The following is a 24312-nucleotide window of genomic DNA, read 5'->3' on the forward strand; positions in this document are numbered from 1 at the left end:
GCGCAGTAGTTGAGAGTCCGCCTGCCGATGCAGGGGACACGGGTTCATGCCCCAGTCCGGGAAGATCCCACATGCCGCAGAGCGGCTGGGCCTGTGAGCCACGGCCGCTGAGCCTGCGTGTCCAGAGCCTGTGCTCCGCAACGGGAGAGGCCACAGCAGTAAGAGGCCCGTGTACCGCAAGAAAAAAAAAACAAAAAACCGAGTCATGTACCACAATGTTCATTGCAGGTCTATTTACAACAGCCTGGACATGGAAGCAACCTAAGTGTCCATCAACAGATGAATGGATAAAGAATATGTGGCACATATATACAATGGAATATTACTCAGCCATAAAAAGAAATGAAATTGAGTTAGCTGGATGGACCTAGAGTCTGTCATACAGAGTGAAGTAAGTAAGTCAAAAAGAGAAAAACAAATACTGTATGCTAACACATATAAACGGAATCTTAAAAAAAAGGTTCTAAAGAACCTAGGGGCAGGATGGGAATAAAGACACAGACATAGAGAATGGACTTGAGAATACAGGGAGGGGGAAGGTAAGCTGGGACAAAGTGAGAGAGTGGCATAGACATATATACATTACCAAATGTAAAACAGATAGCTAGTGGGAAGCAGCTGCATAGCACTGGGAGATCAGCCTGGTGCTTTGTGAACACGTGAAGGGGTGGGATAGGGAGGGTGGGAGGGAGACTCAAGAGAGAGTAGACATGGGGATCTATGTATATGTATAGCTGACTCACTTTGTTATACAGCAGATACTAACACACCATTGTAAAGCAATTATACTCTAATAAAGATGTTAAGAAAAAAATTATTATTCCAAGGCACTTACTGATACTGACATCATATGAGGTTTGAGAAAAATGTAAAAGCTCTCAAAAAAGAATGTCAAATTAACTCCTATAAAATAGTTAGAAGTAGGAAAAACATGCCACTTACATATCTAACTCACTTAAAACTGTTGTTGGTTTACTATGAAAATGTTTTAGCTTGAAAAACATTGTTTGCTGATTCCTTAAACTCAGCTACTATTACCAAACCTACAACTGACATATGTAACAACATTAATAAAAAACAATTTTATACATCATTTAGTCAATAGCATAACTTAATTTTCTTTTATTTTTATGCAGTTACTAAACTCACACTGTCTTCCACATCTCCAGTCTTCCAGCCTTTTAACAGCATTTTAGACACAGGTATCTGAAGTTCATTTTCTAGAATCTGTTTAATTTCTCCTGTACGAAAAAGAGGAGACCAGATATTACTAACAAAATAATGCAATAAATATTTGTTCATATCCAGAGCTAGCATTAATATTAGGCATATGGTCCACAGTCAATGACATCTGTCTGATGAATGCATATGAAAAATTTCAGTAGTCCAAACTTCAAATCTTGATCATACAACATGTTGTGCCTTTGAAGAACTAAGGCTCCACCATTATGATAAAAGACTCCACAATTACTTAAGTACCTTTTTAAAAAGAAACAGATACCAGTGATTGGGGGTTTGAAAGGAAATAATCTATTTTAAACCAACTGATAATATTTATATGTGCTCAGCATATGGTAGGAGTAGTCGGTAAAGTACAAAACTTGAGGCATTATAGTATAGGGAAAGCAAATTGTGGAATGAAGACTTGGGCTGAAGTCTTATCTTGAAGAAATCAAATAACTTACCTGTTTTTTTTTTGGATCTATAAAATGGGGAATAATATTGTTTATCTCATCTACCTCTAAGATAAGATTTTTTGCATCTATAAAATGGGGAATAATATTGCCTATCTTATCTACCTCTAGGGTTCAAGGGTGAAAGGAGATAACATCCATGAATGTAGCTGGAAAAAAATAATAAAGTCAATGTATATAATCTAGAAGACAATTTAAACTGTGCTGAAGAGAAAAGCAGCAGAATTTCAGAAAAGAAAAAAAATTATGGTGGATCAAATAGTCAGAGAAAGTTTTGTGAGACAGATGAGACTTAAACCCAGCTTGAAATACAGCTGCATTTAAACCAAACTTGAAGTATAGCTGGGTTGTGAAGGAGAGCCAAATCAAAGGCCAGGATATTATATTCAGTGAAGACAAAGACCAAAAGGTAAAAAGGAAAAAATGAAAATGATGCTAATGAGAAACAGGGAGGAATCACAATTTTCCCAGTACTCCACAAATTACTTTTCAGGAATCGAGTCTACTTATAAATTAACCAGCTAATTTCTGGTACTACAGTATAATAAACAGATCATTAAATCAGAATGTACAAATATTTCATATATATGCTTTTATTAGGTTGGTTAGTCTATAATTATAGATTAACACATAATTCAATTTCATTTATATTAAGTGATTGAACACTGCAGAAAATGATTATACTATACATTAAAAGAAAAGTAATTCCATGCCGATAAAGGAAAAGATGGCGGGTGAAGCTTACACTACACAAGTTCTATGGAAGCACAGCTGCCTAAGCAAGCAAAGCTACAATCAAACCCTTCATGGCCTTAGTGACATATTTTTACTTTCCTAAAGAAAATTCCTATCTAGGCACTTTGGATAGCGATTAAACATCATAAAAAGAATTCTGATTCAACATTATATTTTAGAAGCACAAAATTTGTCAACTTTGACCTTCAAAAATATCACTGCTGACAAAGGATTGTTCTGTTCATGGAAATGAGAGAAAGGTGAGCCATACTTCTTTTACCAAATACATATAAACACTGCCTTTTCATTTGTGACTAAGGTTGCTATTTCTAAAGCTGTACCTATCTGGAACTGGGCTTATGCGCTTACAAGCCTGCCCAGTGCTTTCCTCTTAGAAACTTATCTTCACCTGACACTTCCTGCTTAAACTCTTGGAGACACCCTTAGCATTCATAACCTAAAGGAAAGGAAAAACAAAAAGAGACTTTAAGTTAAAGTCCCAGTTAGTCTTTGCAGTAAGCTTGGGTAACATATAATACAAAAAAGTCTTTTGTTCCACAGGTAGAAAAGAATAGAAAACAAACCCAGAGCCATGACAGCAACCTGAGTTCCTCATATTCAAAAAATTCTTCTCTGTTGGTCTCAATTTCTTCTTCTCTAAAGTAGGAATAATAACTATAGTACCAATACTTCATTGGGTTGCTGTATTAAATGACATACGGAATGGAAAATACTTTGTGTTACTATGTGTCCAATACATAAAATGGACTCAAAAAAAGGTTGTTAGCTTTAAGTCATATTAATTAAGGTAATACACACATAAGTGTCTAGCATAGTATCTGGCCAGTATAGGTTCTCAATAAATAGTTGTTTCAAGAATATCCAAAATATTTTAGGGCAGTGAAGCGCTAGAATGCAGCAAGTTTCAGAGCCAGTTTTTATATCCAGGTCTGCCTGACTCCAAAGATCTTAACACGAGATGGCACTCCTGTATGTTACTTCGAAAACTGAGAAGATATGCAGATGTCATCAAGGAACAGTCCACTGACTGCAAACCATATATCTGATAAGGGTTTAATACCCCAAATATATAAAGAACTCATATAATTCAATAGCCAAAAAACCCCCAAATACTCCAATTAAAAATGGGCAAAGGACTTGATTAGACATCTTTCCAAAGAAGATATAAAAATGGCCAATAGGGGGCTTCCCTGGTGGCGCATCAGTTGAGAGTCCGCCTGCCGATGCAGGGGACACAGGTTCGTGCCCCGGTCCGGGAGGATCCCACATGCCGCAGAGCGGTTGGGCCCGTGAGTCATGGTTGCTGAGCCTGCTCGTCCGGAGCCTATGCTCCGCAACGGGAGAGGCCACAACAGTGAGAGGCCCGCGTACCGCAAAAAAAAAAAAAAAAAAATGTCCAATAGGTACATGAAAAGATGCTCAACATCACTAGTCACTAGGGAAATGCAAACCAAAAACCATAATGAGGTATCATCTCATACCTGTTAGAATGGCTACCGTCAAAAAGTAAGAGATAAATGGCGGCAAAGATACGGAGAAAAGAGAACTCTCATGGGATTGTTTCCTTCCATTCTTACTTTGCTGCGAGTTTAATTATTTAAAAACAAAAAACACGAAATTTTAAATATTGTTGTTAAGTACTGTGAAATGCTTTTTCCTCCATCTATTGAAATGATCAAATGAATTTTTTCATTCATTGTACTAATATATGGTGAACTACAATAATGGACTATGTACAAATTGTTAAACAAGCCTTATAGTCCTGGGTAAAGCCCACTTGACCGTGAGTTATATTATATACATATGTATATACTTTTATTATATTTAATGAATTCAATTTACAAATATTTGTAAATGATTTCTGCCTCTATGGTTGTAAGAAATAGTCTGTAATAGTTTCCTTTTCCTGTAATGTCTTTGTCTGGTTTTAGTATCAGGGTTAATGCTGGTTTCATAAAATGAATTAGGCAACATTTCATCTTTCTCTATTTGTGAATGACGGCTAACATTTTTTCCTTAAATATTAGACAAACTTTACCAGTGAAGCCATCTGGGCTTGGGTTTTTTCGGGGAAAGGTTTTGATTGTTAACTATCAATAACTTTATATATTAAATGTAGAGTTACTCAGACTTTAAATTTTTGCTTCTGTCAGCTGTAGTAACTTACACCTTTAAAAAGAGTTTTTCTACCTTTTTAATGTTTCATGTAACCTTTAAATTTACCAGCCTAAATTTGCTCTTAATGTTGTCTTATAATCCATTCAATGTCTGTAGGTACCTTTCATTTTCAATATGATTAACTTGTGTTTTCTCTCTTGTTCTTATTCACATTAGCAAGAGAACTATCAATTTAACTGATCTCAAAAAACAGCTTTAGGTTTTGTTCATTTTCTCTACTGTTTATCCATTTTCTGCTTTATTGATTTCTGTGTGCATGTGTATGATTTGTTTTCTTTCCATACTTACTTAAGGTTTGATTTGCTCTTTTCAAAAAAATTTAACAGCTTTATTATGATTGATATAAAATACTGCACATATTTAAAATCCACAATTTGTAAGTTTTGACAAATATACCAGTGAAACCACCATCATAATCAAGATTATGAATTTATTCACCTCCCCCTAACACTTTTCTTATGCCCCTTGTTAATTCCTCCACACTTCCCCTACCATATCTCCAGGGAACCAGTGATTTGATTTGTGAATTAGCTTGAATTATACAGAATTTTAGATAGAAGGAATTTCAGAATGTTCTTTTAAAATCTGGCTTCTTGCACTCAAAATATATTGTCTGAGATTCTTCCACATTGTTACACGTAATGATAATCCCTTTCTTATTACTAAGTAGTATTCCATTGTATGGATATACAACAATTTGTTTATCTACCCACTGGTTATGGACATGTTGTGTTTTCCACAGTTTGAGGCTATTACAAATAAGTTGCAATGAACAGTAACATACACGTCTTTGATGGACATATGATTTCATTTCTCTTGGGTAAATACCTAAGAGAGGGATGGCCAGTGTATTTTTAACTTTGTAGGAAACAGTCAAACTCTTTTCCAAACTGGTTTCTACTGTGATGTCTTCAAGTTCACTAATCTTTTCTTCTTGAATATCTAATCTTCTATTAATCCCATCTCAAGACATCATGGTCTTAACCTCTAGACATTTGATTTGGGTTATTTTTACTTTTTCAATTACTTATGATTTTAAATCCTTCCTCTCTCTTTTTGAACATAAGTAATATAGTTATAATAACTGTTTTAATGTCCTTAATCTGAGAATTCCAACATCTATGTCAATTCTGGGTTGTTTTTGGTTAATTGATTTCTCTTCTCAGTATGGGCCGGCTTTTCTCCTTCTTTGTATGCTTGGCGATTTTTTACTGGATACGAGACACTGTGAATTTTACCTTGATGGGTGCTGAATGTTTTTTATTCCTATAAATATACTGAGCTTTGCTCTGGGAGGCAGTTAAGTTACCTGGAAACAGTTCAGTGCTTTTGGGTCTTTGCTTTTAAGATGTTGGTACCACCTGTGCAGCATTTAATCTATGGCTTATCTTGACACTACTGAGGCAAGAGCCTTCTGAGTACAGCTGACCCTTGAACAACACAGGTTTGAACTGTGGGGGTCCACTTATACATGGATTTTTTTCAATAGTAAATACTACAGTACTATACAATTCACAGTTGGTTGAATCAGTGAGTGAGGAAATGCAGGTACAGAGGAATGGAGTACATGGAGGCCTGACTATAAGTTATATGTGGATTTTAAGCTGTGCAAAAGGTTGGTGTCCCTAACCCCAGTGTTGTTCAATGGTCAACTGTATTCTATCCAAAGAATGAGGTCATTGGTCAACTGTACTCTATCCTCTATGAATTATGAGGTTTTCCAATCTAGCTGGTGAAGGTAAATCTGGTTCCTGCAAGCAGAAGGGTGGGCTGGGGTGGGGTAGGGACACTTTTCCTATTTCTTAGCTGGAAGCTTTGATCATTGCCTTTGGAACTACCTTCTTTTGTAATTAAGCATGTGAACCATAAACTTCCATCTCAATACCACTTTGTTAGCATCAAACAAACATTGATATGCCACGTTTCCATCACAATTCAGTTCAAAATATTTTCTAATTTCCTTTGTGATTTCTTCTTTGACCTATGGTTTACTTAGAAGTATGCTGTTTAATTTCCAAATATATCAGGACTTTCCAGATTCCTTTGATTTCTATTTTAATTCCACTGTTGTTAGAGAATATACCTCACATGATTTTTAAGTCACTTTAAGTCACTGTGACTTGTTTAATGGTTGAGCATATTTTCTACCTTAATGAATGTTGCAAATGCATGAGAAAAGAATATGTATTTTCCTATGGTTATGAGAAGCATTTTATACATTTCAAGTAGGTCGAACTGGTTGATATTCTGTTTATATTTTCTGTCTGTTGTTCTGCACATTACTATAAGAAAGGAATGTTATCTCCAATTATAATTGTGGATTTGTTCTTTTCTCACTGCAGTTCTATTGATTAGTTTTGTTTCACATACTTTCAAGCTTTTGTTATTATATACACACATATTTAGGATACTTACGTCTTTGTGATTAATTGACATTTTCATCATTATGAAATATCCCCATTTATCCCTCATAATATTCTTTGTCCAGAAGTCTACATCACTTAATATTAGCATGATAGCATAATGTTGTTAATATAACATACATATTGATTACTATTTTCTTATATGTATGTTTCAATCTTATGCTTTATACTTAAAGTGGGTTTCTTGTACATATATAATTGGTTTTCCTTTGTTATCCAGTCTCACAATCTCTACCTTTCTCATAAGGATGTGAGATCATTTATATTTACTGTAATTATCTATAGTCTTATTTGTTTTCTATTTGTCCTGATTTTTTTTCTTTTATCATCTTTTTCTACCTTCGTTTGCATTTATCGAACAGTTTTAGATATTCCATTTCATTTCAAACCTTGACTTAATAACCATTATGTGTGTTTTATTTTTAGTGATTACTCTAGGGTTTAGAATATGCCTATTCAACTTCACAGAGTCCACCTTCAAGTAACACAGGACTTGTCTTACAACAGCATACTTCCTTTCCCCTTTCCTATTCTTTGCATTGTTTTCATACATTTATCTCTACATAATTTACAAAACACACAATACATTGCTCTTACTTTTACTTTATAATGTCATTTATCTCTTAAAGAAATTAAAAAGAAAGAAAATATTTTGTATATACCCAAATTGTTACCATTTCTGGTGCTTCTCATTTCTTTGTGTTAATCTAATTTCCCATCTGGTATCATTTTCTTTCGGCCTGAGGAACTTCCTTTAATATTTCTTGTAGTTTTTGTTTGTGTGAAAAAAACATCTTTATTTAGTCTTCATTTCTGAAAGATATTTTTGTTGGATATAGCATTCCAGGTTGACATTTTATTCCTTTGGCACTTAGAAATATCACCAAATTGTTTCCTGGCTTGCACTGCTTCTGATAAGAAGTCTGTAGTCATTATTTTTAAATCTTCTTTTTTTCCCTATATGGAATGTGTCTTTGTCTCTTCACCTCTGGCTACTTTAAATTTTCTTCTACTACTGATTTTCAGCAGTTTTAATATGATGTGGTTTCCTTTGAGTTACTCCTACTTGGAGTTACTAAGCTTCTTAGATCTGTAAGTTTACGGTTTTCATCAAATTGGGGGTGTTTTCTGTTATTATTTCTCTAAAATTTCCCCCTTTCTATTAGCCCCTCTGTTTGGGGGAATCTAATCACGTATATATTAGGCCACTTTTTATTTCATGACAGGTCACTTAAGCTCCGTCCTTTGCCCTCTCCCCTGTATTTTTGCTGTGTGTACTTCACTGTACACTGTTTTTATTGCCATGTCTTCAAATTCATTGATCTTTGCTTTAATAGCATCTATCTGTTAAATCCTTCAGGGTAAATATTTTATTGCAGATCTTAAATTTTAGCTCTAGAATTTTCCTTTGGTTTTTTTCAATTTTTTTTTTTTTGCGGGTTTTTTTCAATTCTTTATTCAAGTTCTTGATTTCTTTTAAATCCTTAAACATATTTATAACAGCTGTTTTAAAATTCTCCTAATTCCATTATTTTTGCCATTTATTAATATGGTTTTATTTTCTAATTTTTATTCAGGCTATGGGTCACATTTTGCTACTTCTCATGTCTCCTAGTTTTTGACTGAACGCAAGACATTATGAAAATTACATTAATGAGGGTCTGCATTTAATGGTTTGACCCTAAGGAGTGTAGAAGTTTATTTTGACAGGTCCTTACATTTCATACATATAGGCTGAGCCTTTTGAGACATCTTTATGACATTATTTTGGTGCATCTAAAGCAGTGATTCTCAAAAGTATAGTTCAGAAATTTGGGGGATTCCTTGAGACTGACTGTACAAAAGTAATGATCACTAGGTTCAAAAGCATTATCCCAATTCTATCACTAAGTAACTATTAATTACTGAGCCAATTTATAGGCCCTCTCTGGGCCTCAAATTCCACATTAATTTTTTTTAAAAAGCTAAGAATACATTTCATATTAATGACGCCTTGTTCCATTTTTTTTAATTAAAAAATATCAACACAACATGGCACCAAAAAGTAAGAACCAACCCCAAAGAAAAATGAGACTTAGTCTACCAGTAGACACAAGAAAATCAAACCTGTCACCTAGAAAAAACAAAATGAGAAATAATGTATCATGTGGATTTTTCTCAAGCACAATTCTCAAAAGCGAATTTCTTCCTCCTTTGTTCAAATCACATTTTTTGTAATGTCAGAAATCTTCTACTGCCTCCATTCATTTCCTTATTTTAAACATTATAAGCCACCAACCCCTACAAACACTTGTTTCAACTGTGAAACTATTCTTTTGAGAAAAATCAGATTAAGATTCTATAGCAGAAGCAACAACATTAGACTTTCAGGGCTAGAAAGGACCCAGCTCAGAGGCTGTTTAAAATCATTCTGGGATATGACTTACCCAAGAACAAGTAGTAAGTTAATGGCAAAGACTACAAGGCAATGTTCCATTGCTTTTCCCTCTATACCTTCCCATCTCAGATGGTCAAAGATGCAGCCCTTGTATATCTTGCTGCTCAAACATATAAATTTAAACAAAAAGATCATTTCTGTAACACCTATAATTATCAACAAGAATCATAAATATGTGCATATGTAGGCAGTCTGAAACAAAAGGATTCCAGAAAACGCTACTCATTTTTAGGTTATTTACAGTGTGTCAATGGGTCCTACAGGATTTGAGATTATACCCAACAATGCACACAAAACACTCCATCAGATTGCTATAAAGGCTGATGTTTAATTGTGTCTGTAAGATTAAAAGACAGAAGTCTTTTTTTTCCTAAATATTAATGTTCCCCTTAATACAGAAAGAAACCTAATGATTATAACTAACATGTAAGGGAGGTATTTAAAATAATTTTACAGGGAGAAAAAGTTCCAGTCATTTATGAGGCATAATGATCAGTAAAGATTATCAAACACTTTTCATTAGAAACTTTGTTTTCTGTTTACCTCTTTGCTTCTTGTATTGTAGAACCTTTACCCAAATAAAGACACTCTGTGCTCACTATCCATACAGCAGAATTGTTTTAGTTCAGTGGATAACAGACTGGGCTAAAAGTCAAAAGACAGTGACTGGCTGTTCTGGAGTCTGCTACTAACTACCATGGCAGGGCAGCCTCCCTGAGTTTTAAGTTTACATACCTGTAAAATAAAGCATTTAGACTAAATGTCCTCTAAGGGCTCTTCCAGTTCTAAAACCTCACGTTCACATTCTACCCAATATGTGTACGGCACTAAGTTAAGCACTTTGGAAAATACAGAAAGTGAGTAATATGTCTGAATGGGAAGGGTTTCCTAAGCACAAACAGGAAGAAAAACTGTGAAGGAAAAGTCCAATACTGTAAAAATAAAAAAACTTCTGTATCTTGAAAAGCACAATAAAATGAAAATATAAATGGGGAAAATATTTGCTAAACAAGTAATGGATGAAAGGATAATCTCATTAATATATAAAAAATTCTTATAAATTTTAAAAAAATTTAAAAGAAAGTCACAATAGAAACATATAAACTTACATACAAAAGAGCCAATAAACCTAGTGTATTAACTGAGTAGTAAAAGAAAACTAAACTGAAAACATAAGATACCATTTATTTCTAAACTGACAAAGCTTTTTTTTTCTTTTCGTTTTTATTGTAATAAAAGATACATACCATAAAAATGTGCCACTTTAAAGTGTACAGTTCAGTGACATTAAGTACATTCCACATTGTGCAACCACCATCACTATCCATCTACAAAACTTTTCATCAGCCCACAGTGCAACTCTGTATCCATTAAGTAACTCCCCATTCCCACCTCCCCCCAGCCCCTGGTAACCACTATCTACTTGCTGGAATCTGACTATTATAGGTATCTCTTGTAAGTGGTATAACACATATTTGTCCTTGTTGCATCTGGCTTATGAAACATTTAGCATAGTGTCTTCAACATTCATCCATGTTGTAGTATATAGCAGAATTCCATTCCTTTTTAAAGCTGAACAATATTCTACTGTATGTACATACCACATTTTGCTTATCCATTCAGCAGTCGATGGTCACTTGGGTTGCTTCTACTTTTTGTTCTGTTTTTCTGTAAAAGTTCCTACTTTCATTTATTTGGGGTATATACTCAAAAGTGAAATTGATGGATCATATGGTAATTCTATGTTTAATTTTTTTAAAGAACTGCCATACTCTTTCTCCAGCAGCTGCACCATTTTACATTCCTACCAGCAATGCACAAGGGTTCGAATTTCTTCATATCCTTGCCAACACTTGTTACTTTTTGTTTGTTTGGTTGTTTTTTAGAACAGTCATTCTAAGGGGTATGAAGTGGTATCTCATTGTGGTTTTGATTTGCATTTTGCTGGTGATTCACGTTGTTCAGCATCTTTCCATGTGTTTACTGGTCACCTGTATATCTTCTCTGGAGAAACAACTATTCAAGTCCTTTGCCCATTTAAAAAAATTTTTTTATTAAGATATCATGGACATATAACCATTGTGTAAGTTTAATGTATACATGGGTTGATTTGATACATTTATACATTGAAATATGATTACCACTGTAGCATTAGCTAACACCTCTATCATATCACATTATTATCATTTCTTTTTTGTAGTGGGAACAATTTTATTTGGGTTGTTTTTTGTTGCTGTTGAATTGTATGAGTTCTTTATATATTCTGGATATTAGTCCCTTATCAGATATATGGTTCAAAAATATCTTCTACCATTCTGTAGGTTGCTTTTTCATTCTATGGATAGCATCCTGTGATGCACAACTTCTGAATTCTGATGAGATCTGATTCACTTACTTTTTCTTTTGTTCCTGTATTTTGGTATCATATACAATAAATTGCTGCCAAACCCAATGCCATGAAGCTTTCCCTTATATTTTCTTCTAAGAGTTTTATACTCCGATCTCTTGAGGTCTTTGTTGGTTTTGTTTTTTTAATATCACAAACTACTGGCAAGACTATAAATTAGTATACTGTTGATGGCAATTTAAAATCAGACTTCTCTAAAGAGTAATTTGGTAGAATATATCTAAAACTTTTAAAATGTGCATCCCCTCTCATGCAGAATTGCACCTCTAGGCATCTCTATGTAGAAAAATAATCACTGAGGTTCAACAAACTTCACTGCAATATGTTATAGTGAGAGATCAGGAATGGAGGGGAGCTCAAAATAACCAGCAAAAGGAAAATGCTACGATAAATCACAGTACAGGCTTTAAAAACTGTGTGCTTCAAGAGTATTTTAAAATATGGAAAATGATGATATAATACTACAAGTAAAAAAAAGCAATTTCTAAAGCATCAAATATAGTCTATCTCAATTTTGTAAAACATAGATTTATACAACAGACATAGAATGAAACTGGAAGTAAATGCAGCAAAATGCTAACTGTAGTTAAAAGTAGAATTACTGGTAATTTTTACTTTTTCCACACTTTTGTCCATTTCATAAATTTTCTACAACAAACAATGGAGCAGGAATGCGGTTGGAAATGAATTATTCAAAAACAGAGGAAGGCAATTTCTATCCTAGGACTCAAGAAAGAAAGAGTGAACACAGCAACTAATAACTGTTGAAAGTCTTTCTTCTAAGTGCCAGATTGCAACCATGTATATTGAGGAACTTGTTATTCATTCATTTTAAGCAAGAAAATCTAGCAGTAGAGCGAAGAATTGAATGGGAAACAGAAAAGAGGAAACCTATTAGCAGAGGGTATTAAAACAGCAAGATAAGAAAAAGTGAAGGAAAGTATAAACTGCTTATGTTGAAAATGGAAAAGGTGATGCACAAGACAGTAATCTGTGAAAAAGACTCTTTAGCAATGTTTCTTAAGACATAGTTCTTCAATTTCATCAGAATCACCTGTACTATTTGTTTTCAAAAATGCAGATTTGTGGGCTCTATCCCATTATAAAATTAGAATCTAAATCTATAGTATTTGGCCTAGGACTTATACATTTAATCAATCCCCCATTCCCTTCCCAAGGTGATTTTTATGCATATAAAATTAGAAACACTCCTATGGAGTTTAATAAATGATAGAATCTGAAGATGAGAGGGATGGAGGAATAGAAGAAATGGCTTAGCTACCAAGCATGTTGGTACCAGCTAGATGTTGCTGTGGACTCTCCATAATCCACAGCTTTGCCACAGAACTACTGCTTCATACTAGTTTACCTTAATAATCACTTCTGTCTAAAGGTGGTGGCTTTCTGTCATACTACCCAACTGCTTAATTTGTCCTTTGGGGACTGTATTTTTTTAACCCCTGAAGCTGCTTACCGTAAGAGCTTAACAAACATTTTAATGTCAAGCCTATCCTTAAATGACTAGAAGAGCACCTGGCACATAGTAGGCATACAATGAAATCAGAACTAGGTACTTACAAGGGAAGGAAAGGAGTAGGGCTAGAAAGGTAGGATAAGACCAGATAAGAAACGGTATATGTGCTACGGTAATGCACTTGAACTTATCCAAGAGGCAGTTTGATGAGATGGTACCTGACAAATGTATACTCCTGTAAAACCACCACCACAACGAAAATAAAGAACACTGCCAACATGGGCTCTTCAGTGGGGCTAATGAAAGACTCTGGGAGGGCTCACGTCAAGGAGTACGTCCCAGAACTTCTGCTGCCAGTGTCCTTGTCCCCACGGTGAAACAGAGCCACTCCCGGCCTCTGCAGGAGACCCTCCAACACTAGCAGCCATTTCAAGGGAAATGTAAGCAACCTGTCCTGTTCCTCTGATCTTAGCCTGGAGTTCTGGTGTCTGGAAGCACTTCTCATCTCTCAGAAAATACATCAGATATACATCTACACGTGGAATAACTCCTACAGAACACCCACTGAACGCTGGCAGAAGACCTCAGACCTCCCAAAGGGCAAGAAACTCCCCACGTACCTGGGTAGGGCAAAAGAAAAAATAAACAGAGACAAAAGAATAGGGACGGGACATGCACCACTGGGAGGCAGCTGTGAAGGAGGAAAGGTTTCCACACACTAGGAAGCCCCTTCGCGGGTGGAGACTACGGGTGGCGGAGGGGGTGAGCTTCGGAGCCGCGGAGGAGAGCACAGCAACAGGGGTGCTGACGGCAACGCGGAGAGATTCCCGCACAGTGGATCGGTGCCGAACGGCACTCACCAGCCCGAGAGGCTTGTCTGCTCACCTGCGGGGCTGGCGGGAGCTGAGGCTCGGGCTTTGGTCGGAGCGCGGGGAGAGGACTGGGGTTGGCGGCATGAATACAGCCTGCAGGGGGTTAGTGCACCACGGCTAGCCGGGAGGGAGTCCAGGGAAAACTCTGGACCTGCCAAAGAGGCAAGAGAATTTTTCTTCCCTTTGTTTCCTGGTGCGTGAGGAGAGGGGATTAAAAACGCTGCTCAAAGGAGCTCCAGAGACGGGCGCGAGCCGCGGCTACCAGCGCGGACCACAGAGACGGGCGTGAGACGCTAAGGCTGCTGCTGCCGCCACCAAGAAGCCTGTGTGCGAGCACAGGTCACTATCCACACCCCGCTTCCAGGAAGCCTGTGCAGCGCGCCACTGCCAGGGTCCCGGGATCCAGGGACAACTTCTGTAGGAGAACGCACAGCGTGCCTCAGGCTGGTGCAACGTCCTGCCAGCCTGTGCCGCCGCAGGCTCACCCCGCACCATGCCCCTACCTCCCCCTGGCCTGAGTGAGCCAGAGCTACCGAATCAGCTGCTCCTTTAACCCCGACCTGTCTGAGCAAAACACAGATGCCCTCCAGCGACGTATACGCAGAGGCGGGGCCAAAATCAAGTGAGCCCCGGGAGCTGTGCGAACAAAGAAGAGAAAGGGAAACCTCTCCCTGCAGCCTCAGAAGCAGCAGATTAAAGCTCCACCATCAACTTGATGTACCCTGCATCCCTGGAATACCTGAATAGACAACGAATCATCCCAAATTGAGGAGGTGGACTTTGAGAGCAAGATTTATTATTTTTTCCCCTTTTCCTCTTTTTGTGAGTATGTATGTGTATGCTTCTGTGTGAGATTTTGTCTGTATAGCTTTGCTTTCACCATTTCTCCTAGGGTTCTATCCGCCGGTTTTTTTGTTTTGTTTGTTTGCTTTTACTTTTCTAAAAAAATTTTTTCTTAAAAATTATTTTTTATTATAAAAACTTTATTTTACTTTATCTTACTTTATTTTATTTTCTTTTATTTTCTTTCTTCCTTCCTTCCTTCCTTTCTTCCTTTCTTCCATTCTTTCTACTTTTTCTCCCTTTTATTCTGAGCTCTGTGGATGAAAGGCTCTTCGTGCTGCGGCCAGGAGTCCGTGCTGTGCCTCTGACGTGGGACAGCCAACTTCAGGACACTGGTCCACAAGAGACCTCCCAGCTCCACGTAATATCAAACAGCGAAAATCTCCCAGAGATCTCCATCTCAACACCAACACCCAGCTTTACTCAACGACCAGCAAGCTACAGTGCTGGACACCCTATGCCAACAACTAGCAAGACAGGAACACAACCCCACCCATTAGCAGAGAGGCTGCCAAAAATCATAATAAGTACACAGACACCCCAAAACACACCACCAGATGTGGGCCTGCCCACCAGAAAGACAAGATACAACCTCAACCACCAGAACACAAGCACTAGTCCCCTCCATCAGGAAGCCTACACAACCCACTGAACCAACTTTAGCCACTGGGGACAGGCACCAAAACCAACGGGAACTACGAACCTGCAGCCTGCAAAAAGGAGACCCCAAACACAGTGAGATAAGCAAAATGAGAAGACAGAAAAACACACAGCAGGTGACGGAGCAAGATAAAAACCCACCAGAACTAACAAATGAGGAGGAAATAGGCAGTCTACCTGAAAAAGAATTCAGAATAATGATAGTAAAGATGATCCAAAATCCTGGAAACAGAATAGAGAAAATGCAAGAAACATTTAACAAGGACCTAGAAGAACTAAAGATGAAACAAGCAACGATGAACAACACAATAAATGAAATTAAAAAATACTCTAGATGGGATCAATAGCAGAATAATTGAGGCAGAAGAACAGATAAGTGACCTGGAAGATAAAACAGTGGAAATAACTACTGCAGAGCAGAATAAAGAAAAAAGAATGAAAAGAACTGAGGACAGTCTCAGAGACCTCTGGAACAACATTAAACGCACCAATATTCGAATTATAAGGGTCCCAGAAGAAGAAGAGAAAAAGAAAGCGACTGAGAAAATATTTGAAGAGATTATAGTTGAAAACGTCCCTAATATGGGAAAGGACATAGTTAATCAAGTCCAGAAAGCACAGAGAGTCACATACAGAATAAATCCAAGGAGAAACAGGCCAAGACATATATTAATCAAACTGTCAAAAGTTAAATACAGGGCTTCCCTGGTGGCACAGTGGTTGAGAGTCCGCCTGCCGATGCAGGGGACACAGGTACGTGCCCGGGTCCAGGAAGATATCACATGCCGCGGAGCGGCTGGACCCGTGAGCCATGGCCGCTGAACCTGCGCGTCCGGAGCTTGTGCTCCGCAGTGGGAGAGGCCACGACAGTGAGAGGCCCGCGTACCGTAAAAAAAATAAAAATAAATACAAAGAAAACATATTAAAAGCAGCAAGGGAAAAACAACAAATAACACACAAGGGAATCCCCATAAGGTTAACAGCTGATCTTTCAGCAGAAACTCTGCAAGCCAGAAGGGCCTGGCAGGACATATTTAAAGTGATGAAGGAGAAAAACCTACAACCAAGATTCTCTACCCAGCAAGGACATCATTCAGATTTGATGGAGAAATTAAAGCCTTTACAGACAAGCAAAAGCTGAGAGAGTTCAGCACCACCAAACCAGCTTTACAACAACTGCTAAAGAAACTTCTCTAGGCAAGAAACACATGAGAAGGAAAAGACCTACAAATAACAAACCCAAAACAATTAAGAAAATGGAAATAGAAACATAAATATCGATAATTACCTTAAATGTAAATGGATTAAATGCTCCCACTGAAAGACACAGACTGGCTGAATGGATACAAAAACAAGACCCATATATATGCTGTCTACAAGAGGCCCACTTCAGACCTAGAGACACAGACAAACTGAAAGTGAGGGGATGGAAAAAGATATTCCATGCAAATGGAAACCAAAAGAAAGCTGGAGTAGCAATTCTCATATCAGACAAAATAGACTTTAAAATAAAGACTATTAGAAGAGACAAAGAAGGACACTACATAATGATCAAGGGACTGATCCCAGAAGAAGATATAACAATTGTAAATATTTATGCACCCAATATAGGAGCACCTCAATACATAAGGCAAATACTAACAGCCATAAAGGGGAAACCGACAGTAACACATTCATAGCAGGGGACTTTAACAACCCACTTTCACCAATGGACAGATCATCCAAAAGGAAAATAAATAAGGAAACACAAGCTTTATGTGATACATTAAACAAGATTGACTTAATTGATATTTATAGGACATTCCATCCCAAAACAACAGAATACACATTTTTCTCAAGTGCTCATGGAACATTCTCCAGGATAGATCATACCTAGGGTCACGAATGAAGCCTTGGTAAATTTAAGAAAGTTGAAATTGTATCAAATATCTTTTCCGACCACAACGGTAAGAGACTAGATATCAATTACAGGAAAAGATCTGTAAAAAATACAAACACATGGAGGCTATACAATACACTACTTAATAACGAAGTGATCACCTACGAAATCAGAGAGGAAATCAAAAAATACCTAGAAACAAATGACAATGGAGACACGACTACCCAAAACCTATGGGATGCAGCAAAAGCAGTTCTAAGAGAGAAGTTTATAGCAATACAATCCTACCTTAAGAAAGAGGAAACATCTCGAATAAACAACCTAACCTTGCACCTAAAGCAATTAGAGAAAGAAGAACAAAAAAACCGCAAAGTTAGCAGAAGGAAAGAAATCATAAAGATCAGATCAGAAATAAATGAAAAAGAAATGAAGGAAATGATAGTAAGGATCAATAAAACTAAAAGCTGGTTCTTTGAGAAGATAAACAAAATTGATAAACCATTAGCCAGACTCATCAAGGAAAAAAGGGAGAAGACTCAAATCAACAGAATTAGAAATGAAAAAGGAGAAGTAACAACTGACACTGCAGAAATACAAAAGATCATGAGAGATTACTACAAGCAACTCTATGGCAATAAAATGGACAACCTGGAAGAAATGGACAAATTCTTAGAAATGCACAATCTGCCAAGACTGAGCCAGGAAGAAATAGAAAATATGAACAGACCAATCAATAGCACTTAAGTTGAAATTGTGATTAAAAATCTTACAACAAACAAAAGCCCAGGACCAGATGGCTTCACAGGCCAATTCTATCAAACATTTACAAAAGAGCTAACACCTATCCTTCTCAAACTCTTCCAAAATATAGCAGAGGGATGAAACTCCCAAATTCATTCTACGAGGCCACCATCACCTTGATACCAAAACCAGACAAGGATGTCACAAAGAAAGAAAACTACAGGCCAATATCACTGATGAACAAAGATGCAAAAATCCTCAACAAAATACTAGCGAACAGAATCCAACAGCACATTAAAAGGATCACACACCATGAACAAGTGGGGTTTATTCCAGGAATGCAAGGATTCTTCAATATATGCAAATCAATAAATGTGATAAACCATATTAACAAATTGAAGGAGAAAAACCATATGATCATCTCAATAAATGCAGAGAAAGCTTTCGACAAAATTCAACACCCATTTATGATAAAAACCCTCCAGAAAGTAGGCACAGAGGGAAATTTCCTCAACATAATAAAGGCCATATATGACAAACCCACAGCCAACATCGTCCTCAATGGTGAAAAACTGAAACCATTTCCACAAATATCAGGAAAAAGACAAGGTTGCCCACTCTCACCACTCTTATTCAACATAGTTTTGGAAGTTTTAGCCACGGCAGTCAGAGAAGAGAAGGAAATAAAAGGAATCCAAATTGGAAAAGAAGAAGTAAAGCTGTCACTGTTTGCAGATGACATGATACTATACATAAAGAATCTTAAAGATGCTACCAGAAAACTACTAGAGCTAATCAATGAATTTGGTAAAGTAGGATACAAAATTAATGCACAGAAATCTCTTGCATTCCTATACACTAATGATGAAAAATCTGAAAGAGAAATCAAGAAAACACTCCCATTTACCATTGCAACAAAAAGAATAAAATATCTAGGAATAAACCTACCTAAGGAGACAAAATACCTGTATGCAGAAAATTATAAGACACTGATGAAAGAAATTAAAGATGATACAAATAGATGGAGAGATATACCATGTTCTTGGATTGGAAGAATCAACATTGTGAAAATGACTCTACTACCCAAAGCAATCTACAGATTCAATGCAATCCCTATCAAACTACCACTGACATTTTTCACAGAACTAGAACAAAAATTTTCACAATTTGTATGGAAACACAAAAGACCCCGAATAGCCAAAGCAATCTTAAGAACGAAAAACGGAGCTGGAGGAATCAGGCTCCCTGAATTCAGACGATACTACAAAGCTACAGTAATCAAGACAGTATGGTACTGGCACAAAAACAGAAAGATAGATCAATGGAACAGGATAGAAAGCCCAGAGATAAACCCACGCACATATGGTCACCTTTTCTTTGATAAAGGAGGCAGGAATGTACAGTGGAGGAAGGACAGCCTCTTCAATAAGTGGTGCTGGGAAAACTGGACAGGTACATATAAAAGTATGAGATTAGATCACTCCCCAATACCATACAGAAAAATAAGCTCAAAATCGATTAAAGACCTAAATGTAGGGCCAGAAACTATCAAACTCTTAGAGGAAAACATAGGCAGAACACTCTATGACATTAATCACAGCAAGATACTTTTTGACCCACCTCCTAGAGAAATGGAAATAAAAACAAAAATAAACAAATGGGACCTAATGAAACTTCAAAGCTTTTGCACAGCAAAGGAAAACTTAAACAAGACCAAAAGACAACCCTCAGTATGGGAGAAAATATTTGCAAACGAAGCAACTGACAAAGGATTAATCTCCAAAATTTATAAGCAGCTCATGCAGCTCAATAACACAAAAACAAACAACCCAATCCAAAAATGGGCAGAAGACCTAAATAGACATTTCTCCAAAGAAGATATACACACTGCCAACAAACACATGAAAGAATGCTCAATATCATTAATCATTAGAGAAATGCAAATCAAAACTACAATGAGATATCACCTCACAACGATCAGAATGGCCATCATCAAAAAACCTACAAATAATAAATGCTGGAGAGGGTGTGGAGAAAAGGGAACACTCTTGCACTGCTGGTGGGAATATGAATTGGTACAGCCATTATGGAGAACAGTATGGAGGTTCCTTAAAAAACTACAAAAGTACTACCATATGACCCCGCAATCCCAGTACTGGGCATATATCCTGAGAAAACCATAATTCAAAAAGAGTCATGTACCAAAATGTTCATTGCAGCTCTATTTACAATAGCCAGGAGATGGAAACAACCTAAATGTCCATCATCGGATGAATGGATAAAGAAGATGTGGCACATATATACAATGGAATATTATTCAGCCATAAAAAGAAATGAAATTGAGCTATTTGTAATGAGGTGGATAGACCTAGATTCTGTCATACAGAGTGAAGTAAGTCAGAAAGAGAAAGACAAATACCGTATGCTAACCCATATATATGGAATTTAAGAAAAAAAAATGTCATGAAGAACCTAGGGGTAAGACAGGAATAAAGACACAGACCTACTAGAGAATGGACTTGAGGATATGGGGAAGGGGAAGCTGTGACAAAGCGAGAGAGACGCATGGACATATATACACTACCAAACGTAAGGCAGATAGCTAGTGGGAAGCAGCCGCGTAGCACAGGGAGATCGGCTCGGTGCTTTGTGACCGCCTGGAGGGGTGGGACAGGGAGGGTGGGAGGGAGGGAGACGCAAGAGGGAAGAGATATGGGAACATATGTATATGTATAACTGATTCACTTTGTTATAAAGCAGAAACTAACACACCATTGTAAAGCAATTATACTCCAATAAAGATTAAAAATAAATAAAAATTTTAAAAAATTAATACATTTAACGATACCTGTTTAGCATGTGGTTGAGGTACAGCGTTTTTATTTATAAAATTTTTGTCAGAGTCGCTGAACAATGGAATTATTGCCTTAAAATTAATGAGCATCCCACTGCTAAAAGAATTTAAGCACACACTAGATAACCCTAAGACAAAAATGTGGAAAAGACTGCTTACTTCGTGGTCAGCTCGACTAGTTTTTACAGCTCCCTCCATATCGATTAATCTCCATGAACCAATGAACTCACTTACTTATTCTCTTATGTCAGTTCTCATGTCTATAATATGGGGATACAGGTTCTGGCTATGTCAAGGTAATGTGAAAATAAGTAAGTCAATGAGTATAAAAGAGCAGAGGCAGGGACTGCGGTAGGCTCAGGAGAGGGAACTGTAGCATGAAACTGTCACTGATAGAAAAGGAGAAGTTCTATTTAAGTGGACTTTTCGGCTAACTGAAGACCACAACCCCAACTTTATGCTCATGCCTGCATATTCCTCCAGACACACCATTATGATTCCTGCCTCTGTGTTTTTCCTTGCCTAGAATAAACTTCCCCACACTTTGCCCACATGACATACTTTAACTCATATTTCATAGCCTGGTTCCTCTCTGAAATCTTTCCTCACCAATCTTACAACTGAATTTATTCCCTTCCCGTACTCCCACGTCACCAACTAAAATTGAATTGCTTCCTTTTCAATATTCTCATAGCATTCTGCATGTATTTTCATAATAGACATTATTTTATTGGAAAGATCATGAATTCTAGATTCATTTAAGACTGAATTTGTGGTTCAGGAATTCTCTGAGCCTCTGTTTATTCATCGTCGAAAGGCGGATAATAACATCTGCCTCACAGTGTTGTGATAAGCGTCGTACGGAACTAAGGAGAGTGAGCATAGTGGCTGGTGTATGGGAGGTAATGTGTATTATATGTATGTGTGTGTGTGAATGAATGAATGAATGAATGAGTGTCCGTTATTTCCATGTCTTCTTCCTCCCTCTATCTAGATAGACCATGGAGTCTTCTGGGATAACGAATGTCTTATTTACACAGAGCCTAAGAACTTAGCATAATATTAAGCCCAAAGTAATCAAAAAACATCTATAATAAAATGACCTATTCTGATTGCACAGAAGTCTTTTGGAATTTACTTCCTAATTTTCAGCAGTAATTGCTAAATATGTGACCTTGGGAAAGTACAGTGTTATTTACTATTACAGGCCTACCTCATTTTATTGCACTTTGCAGATACTGCATTTCTTAGAAATTGAAGATCTGTGGCAACCAGAAAGTCTATTGGAGCCATTTTTCCAATAACATTTCCTAATTTCATTCCTCTGTGCCACATTTTGGTAAGTCTCACAAAACTTCAATCTCCATTATTATTATAGCTGTTATGGTGATCCGTGATCAAGTGATCTTTGATGTTACTATTGCAACTGTTTGGGGGCACCATGAACATTGCCCATATAAGACAAGAAACTTGATGTTGTGTTTCTTGTTGTGTGTTTCTTGTTGTGCTCCACCATCTGGCCATTCCACTGTCTCTCCATTTCCTTGGGCCTCCCTAATCCCTGAGACACAACAGTATGGAAATTAGGACAATTAATAACCTTACAATGGCCTCTAAGTGTTCAAGTGAAAGGAAGAGTCATGTCTCTCACTTTAAAATCAAAAGCTGAAAATGACTAAGCATAGTGAGGAAAGCATGTCAAAAGCCAAGAGAGGCCAAAAGCTAGGCCTCTTGCACCAAACATTATCCAAGTTGTGAATGCAAAGGAAAAGTTCTCGAAGAAAATTAAAAGTGCTACTCCAGTGAGTACCCAAATGATAAGACAGTGGCCATGTTGGTGACATGTAGTAAGTTCTAGAGCTCTGCAGAGATCAAACTAACCACAACATTCCCTTATGCCAAAGCCTAATTCAGAGCAAGGTCCTACCTCAATTCTATGAAGGCTGAGAGAAGTGAGGAAGCTACAGAAGTATGCAGCTAAGGAAAGAAGCCGTCTCCATGACAAGAAAATGCAAGGTGAAGCAGCAAGTGTTGAGGTAGAAGCTATGGGAAGTCAGCCAGAAGATCTAGTTAAGATAATTAATGAAGGTAAATACAGTATACAACAGATTCTCATATAGATAAAATAACCTTATATCAGAAGAAGATGCCATTTAGGATTTTCATAGCTAGAGAGAAGTCAATGCCTGACTACAAAGCTTCAAAGGACAGGCTGACTCTCTTGTTAGAGGCTAATGCAGCTAGTGAGTTTAAGCTGAAGCCAATATTCATTTACCATTCTGAAAATCCTAGGGCCCTTAAGAATTACAGTAAATCTACTCTGCCTGTGCTCTATAAATGGAAAAACAAAGCCTGGACGACAGCACATCTGACAACAACATGATTTGCTGAATATTTTAAGCCCACTGTTGAAACCCACTGCTCAGAAAATAAAGACTCCTTCCAAACTACTACTGCTCACTGACACTGCACCTGATCATCCAAGAGCTCTGACGGAGATGTACAAAGAGATTCATGTTGTTTTAATGCCTGCTAACAGCCCATGATCAAGGAGTCATTTCAACTTTCAAGTCTTATTACTTAAGAAATACATTTCATTTGGCTATAGCTGCCATAGACAGTGATTCCTCTGATGGATCTGAGCAAAGTAAATTGAAAGCTTCTGGAAAGGATTCACTATTCTATATGCCATTAAGAAAAGTCATGATTCATGGGAAGAGGTCAAAATACCAACACTAACAGAAGTTTGAAGTGGATTCCAACCCTCATGGATGACTTTGAGGAGTTCAAGACTTCAGTGGAGGTAGTAACTGCCGATGTGGTGCAAATAGCAAGAGAACTAGAATCAGAAGTAGAGCCTGAAGATGTGACTGAATTGCTGTGATCTCACAATTAAACTTGAACAGATGAGGAGTTGCTTCTAATGGATGAGCAAAGAGAGTGGTTTCTTGGGATAAAATCTGCTACTAGTAAAGATGCTGTGAAGATTGCTGAAATGACAACAAAGGATTTAGAATATTACATAAACTTAGTTGATAAAGCAGTGGCAGGGTTTGAGAGGATTGACTCCAATTTTGAAAGAAGCTCACTGTGG

At 37.2% G+C, this 24312-nt stretch overlaps 1 protein-coding gene across 1 annotated transcript in view; it reads right to left on the bottom strand.

The window, feature by feature from the left end:
* FAF1 (Fas associated factor 1) overlaps positions 1-24312 on the bottom strand; it is a 497005-nt gene that overhangs the window by 273143 nt on the left and 199550 nt on the right. Inside the window, exon 5 of the mRNA XM_060021798.1 lies at positions 1150-1241. Within this exon, the coding sequence (XP_059877781.1) occupies positions 1150-1241 (92 nt within the window). The remainder of the gene's footprint in view (positions 1-1149; positions 1242-24312) is intronic.

This window comes from Delphinus delphis, chromosome 1 (genome assembly GCF_949987515.2).
Source record: "Delphinus delphis chromosome 1, mDelDel1.2, whole genome shotgun sequence".
Lineage (NCBI taxonomy): Eukaryota > Metazoa > Chordata > Mammalia > Artiodactyla > Delphinidae > Delphinus > Delphinus delphis.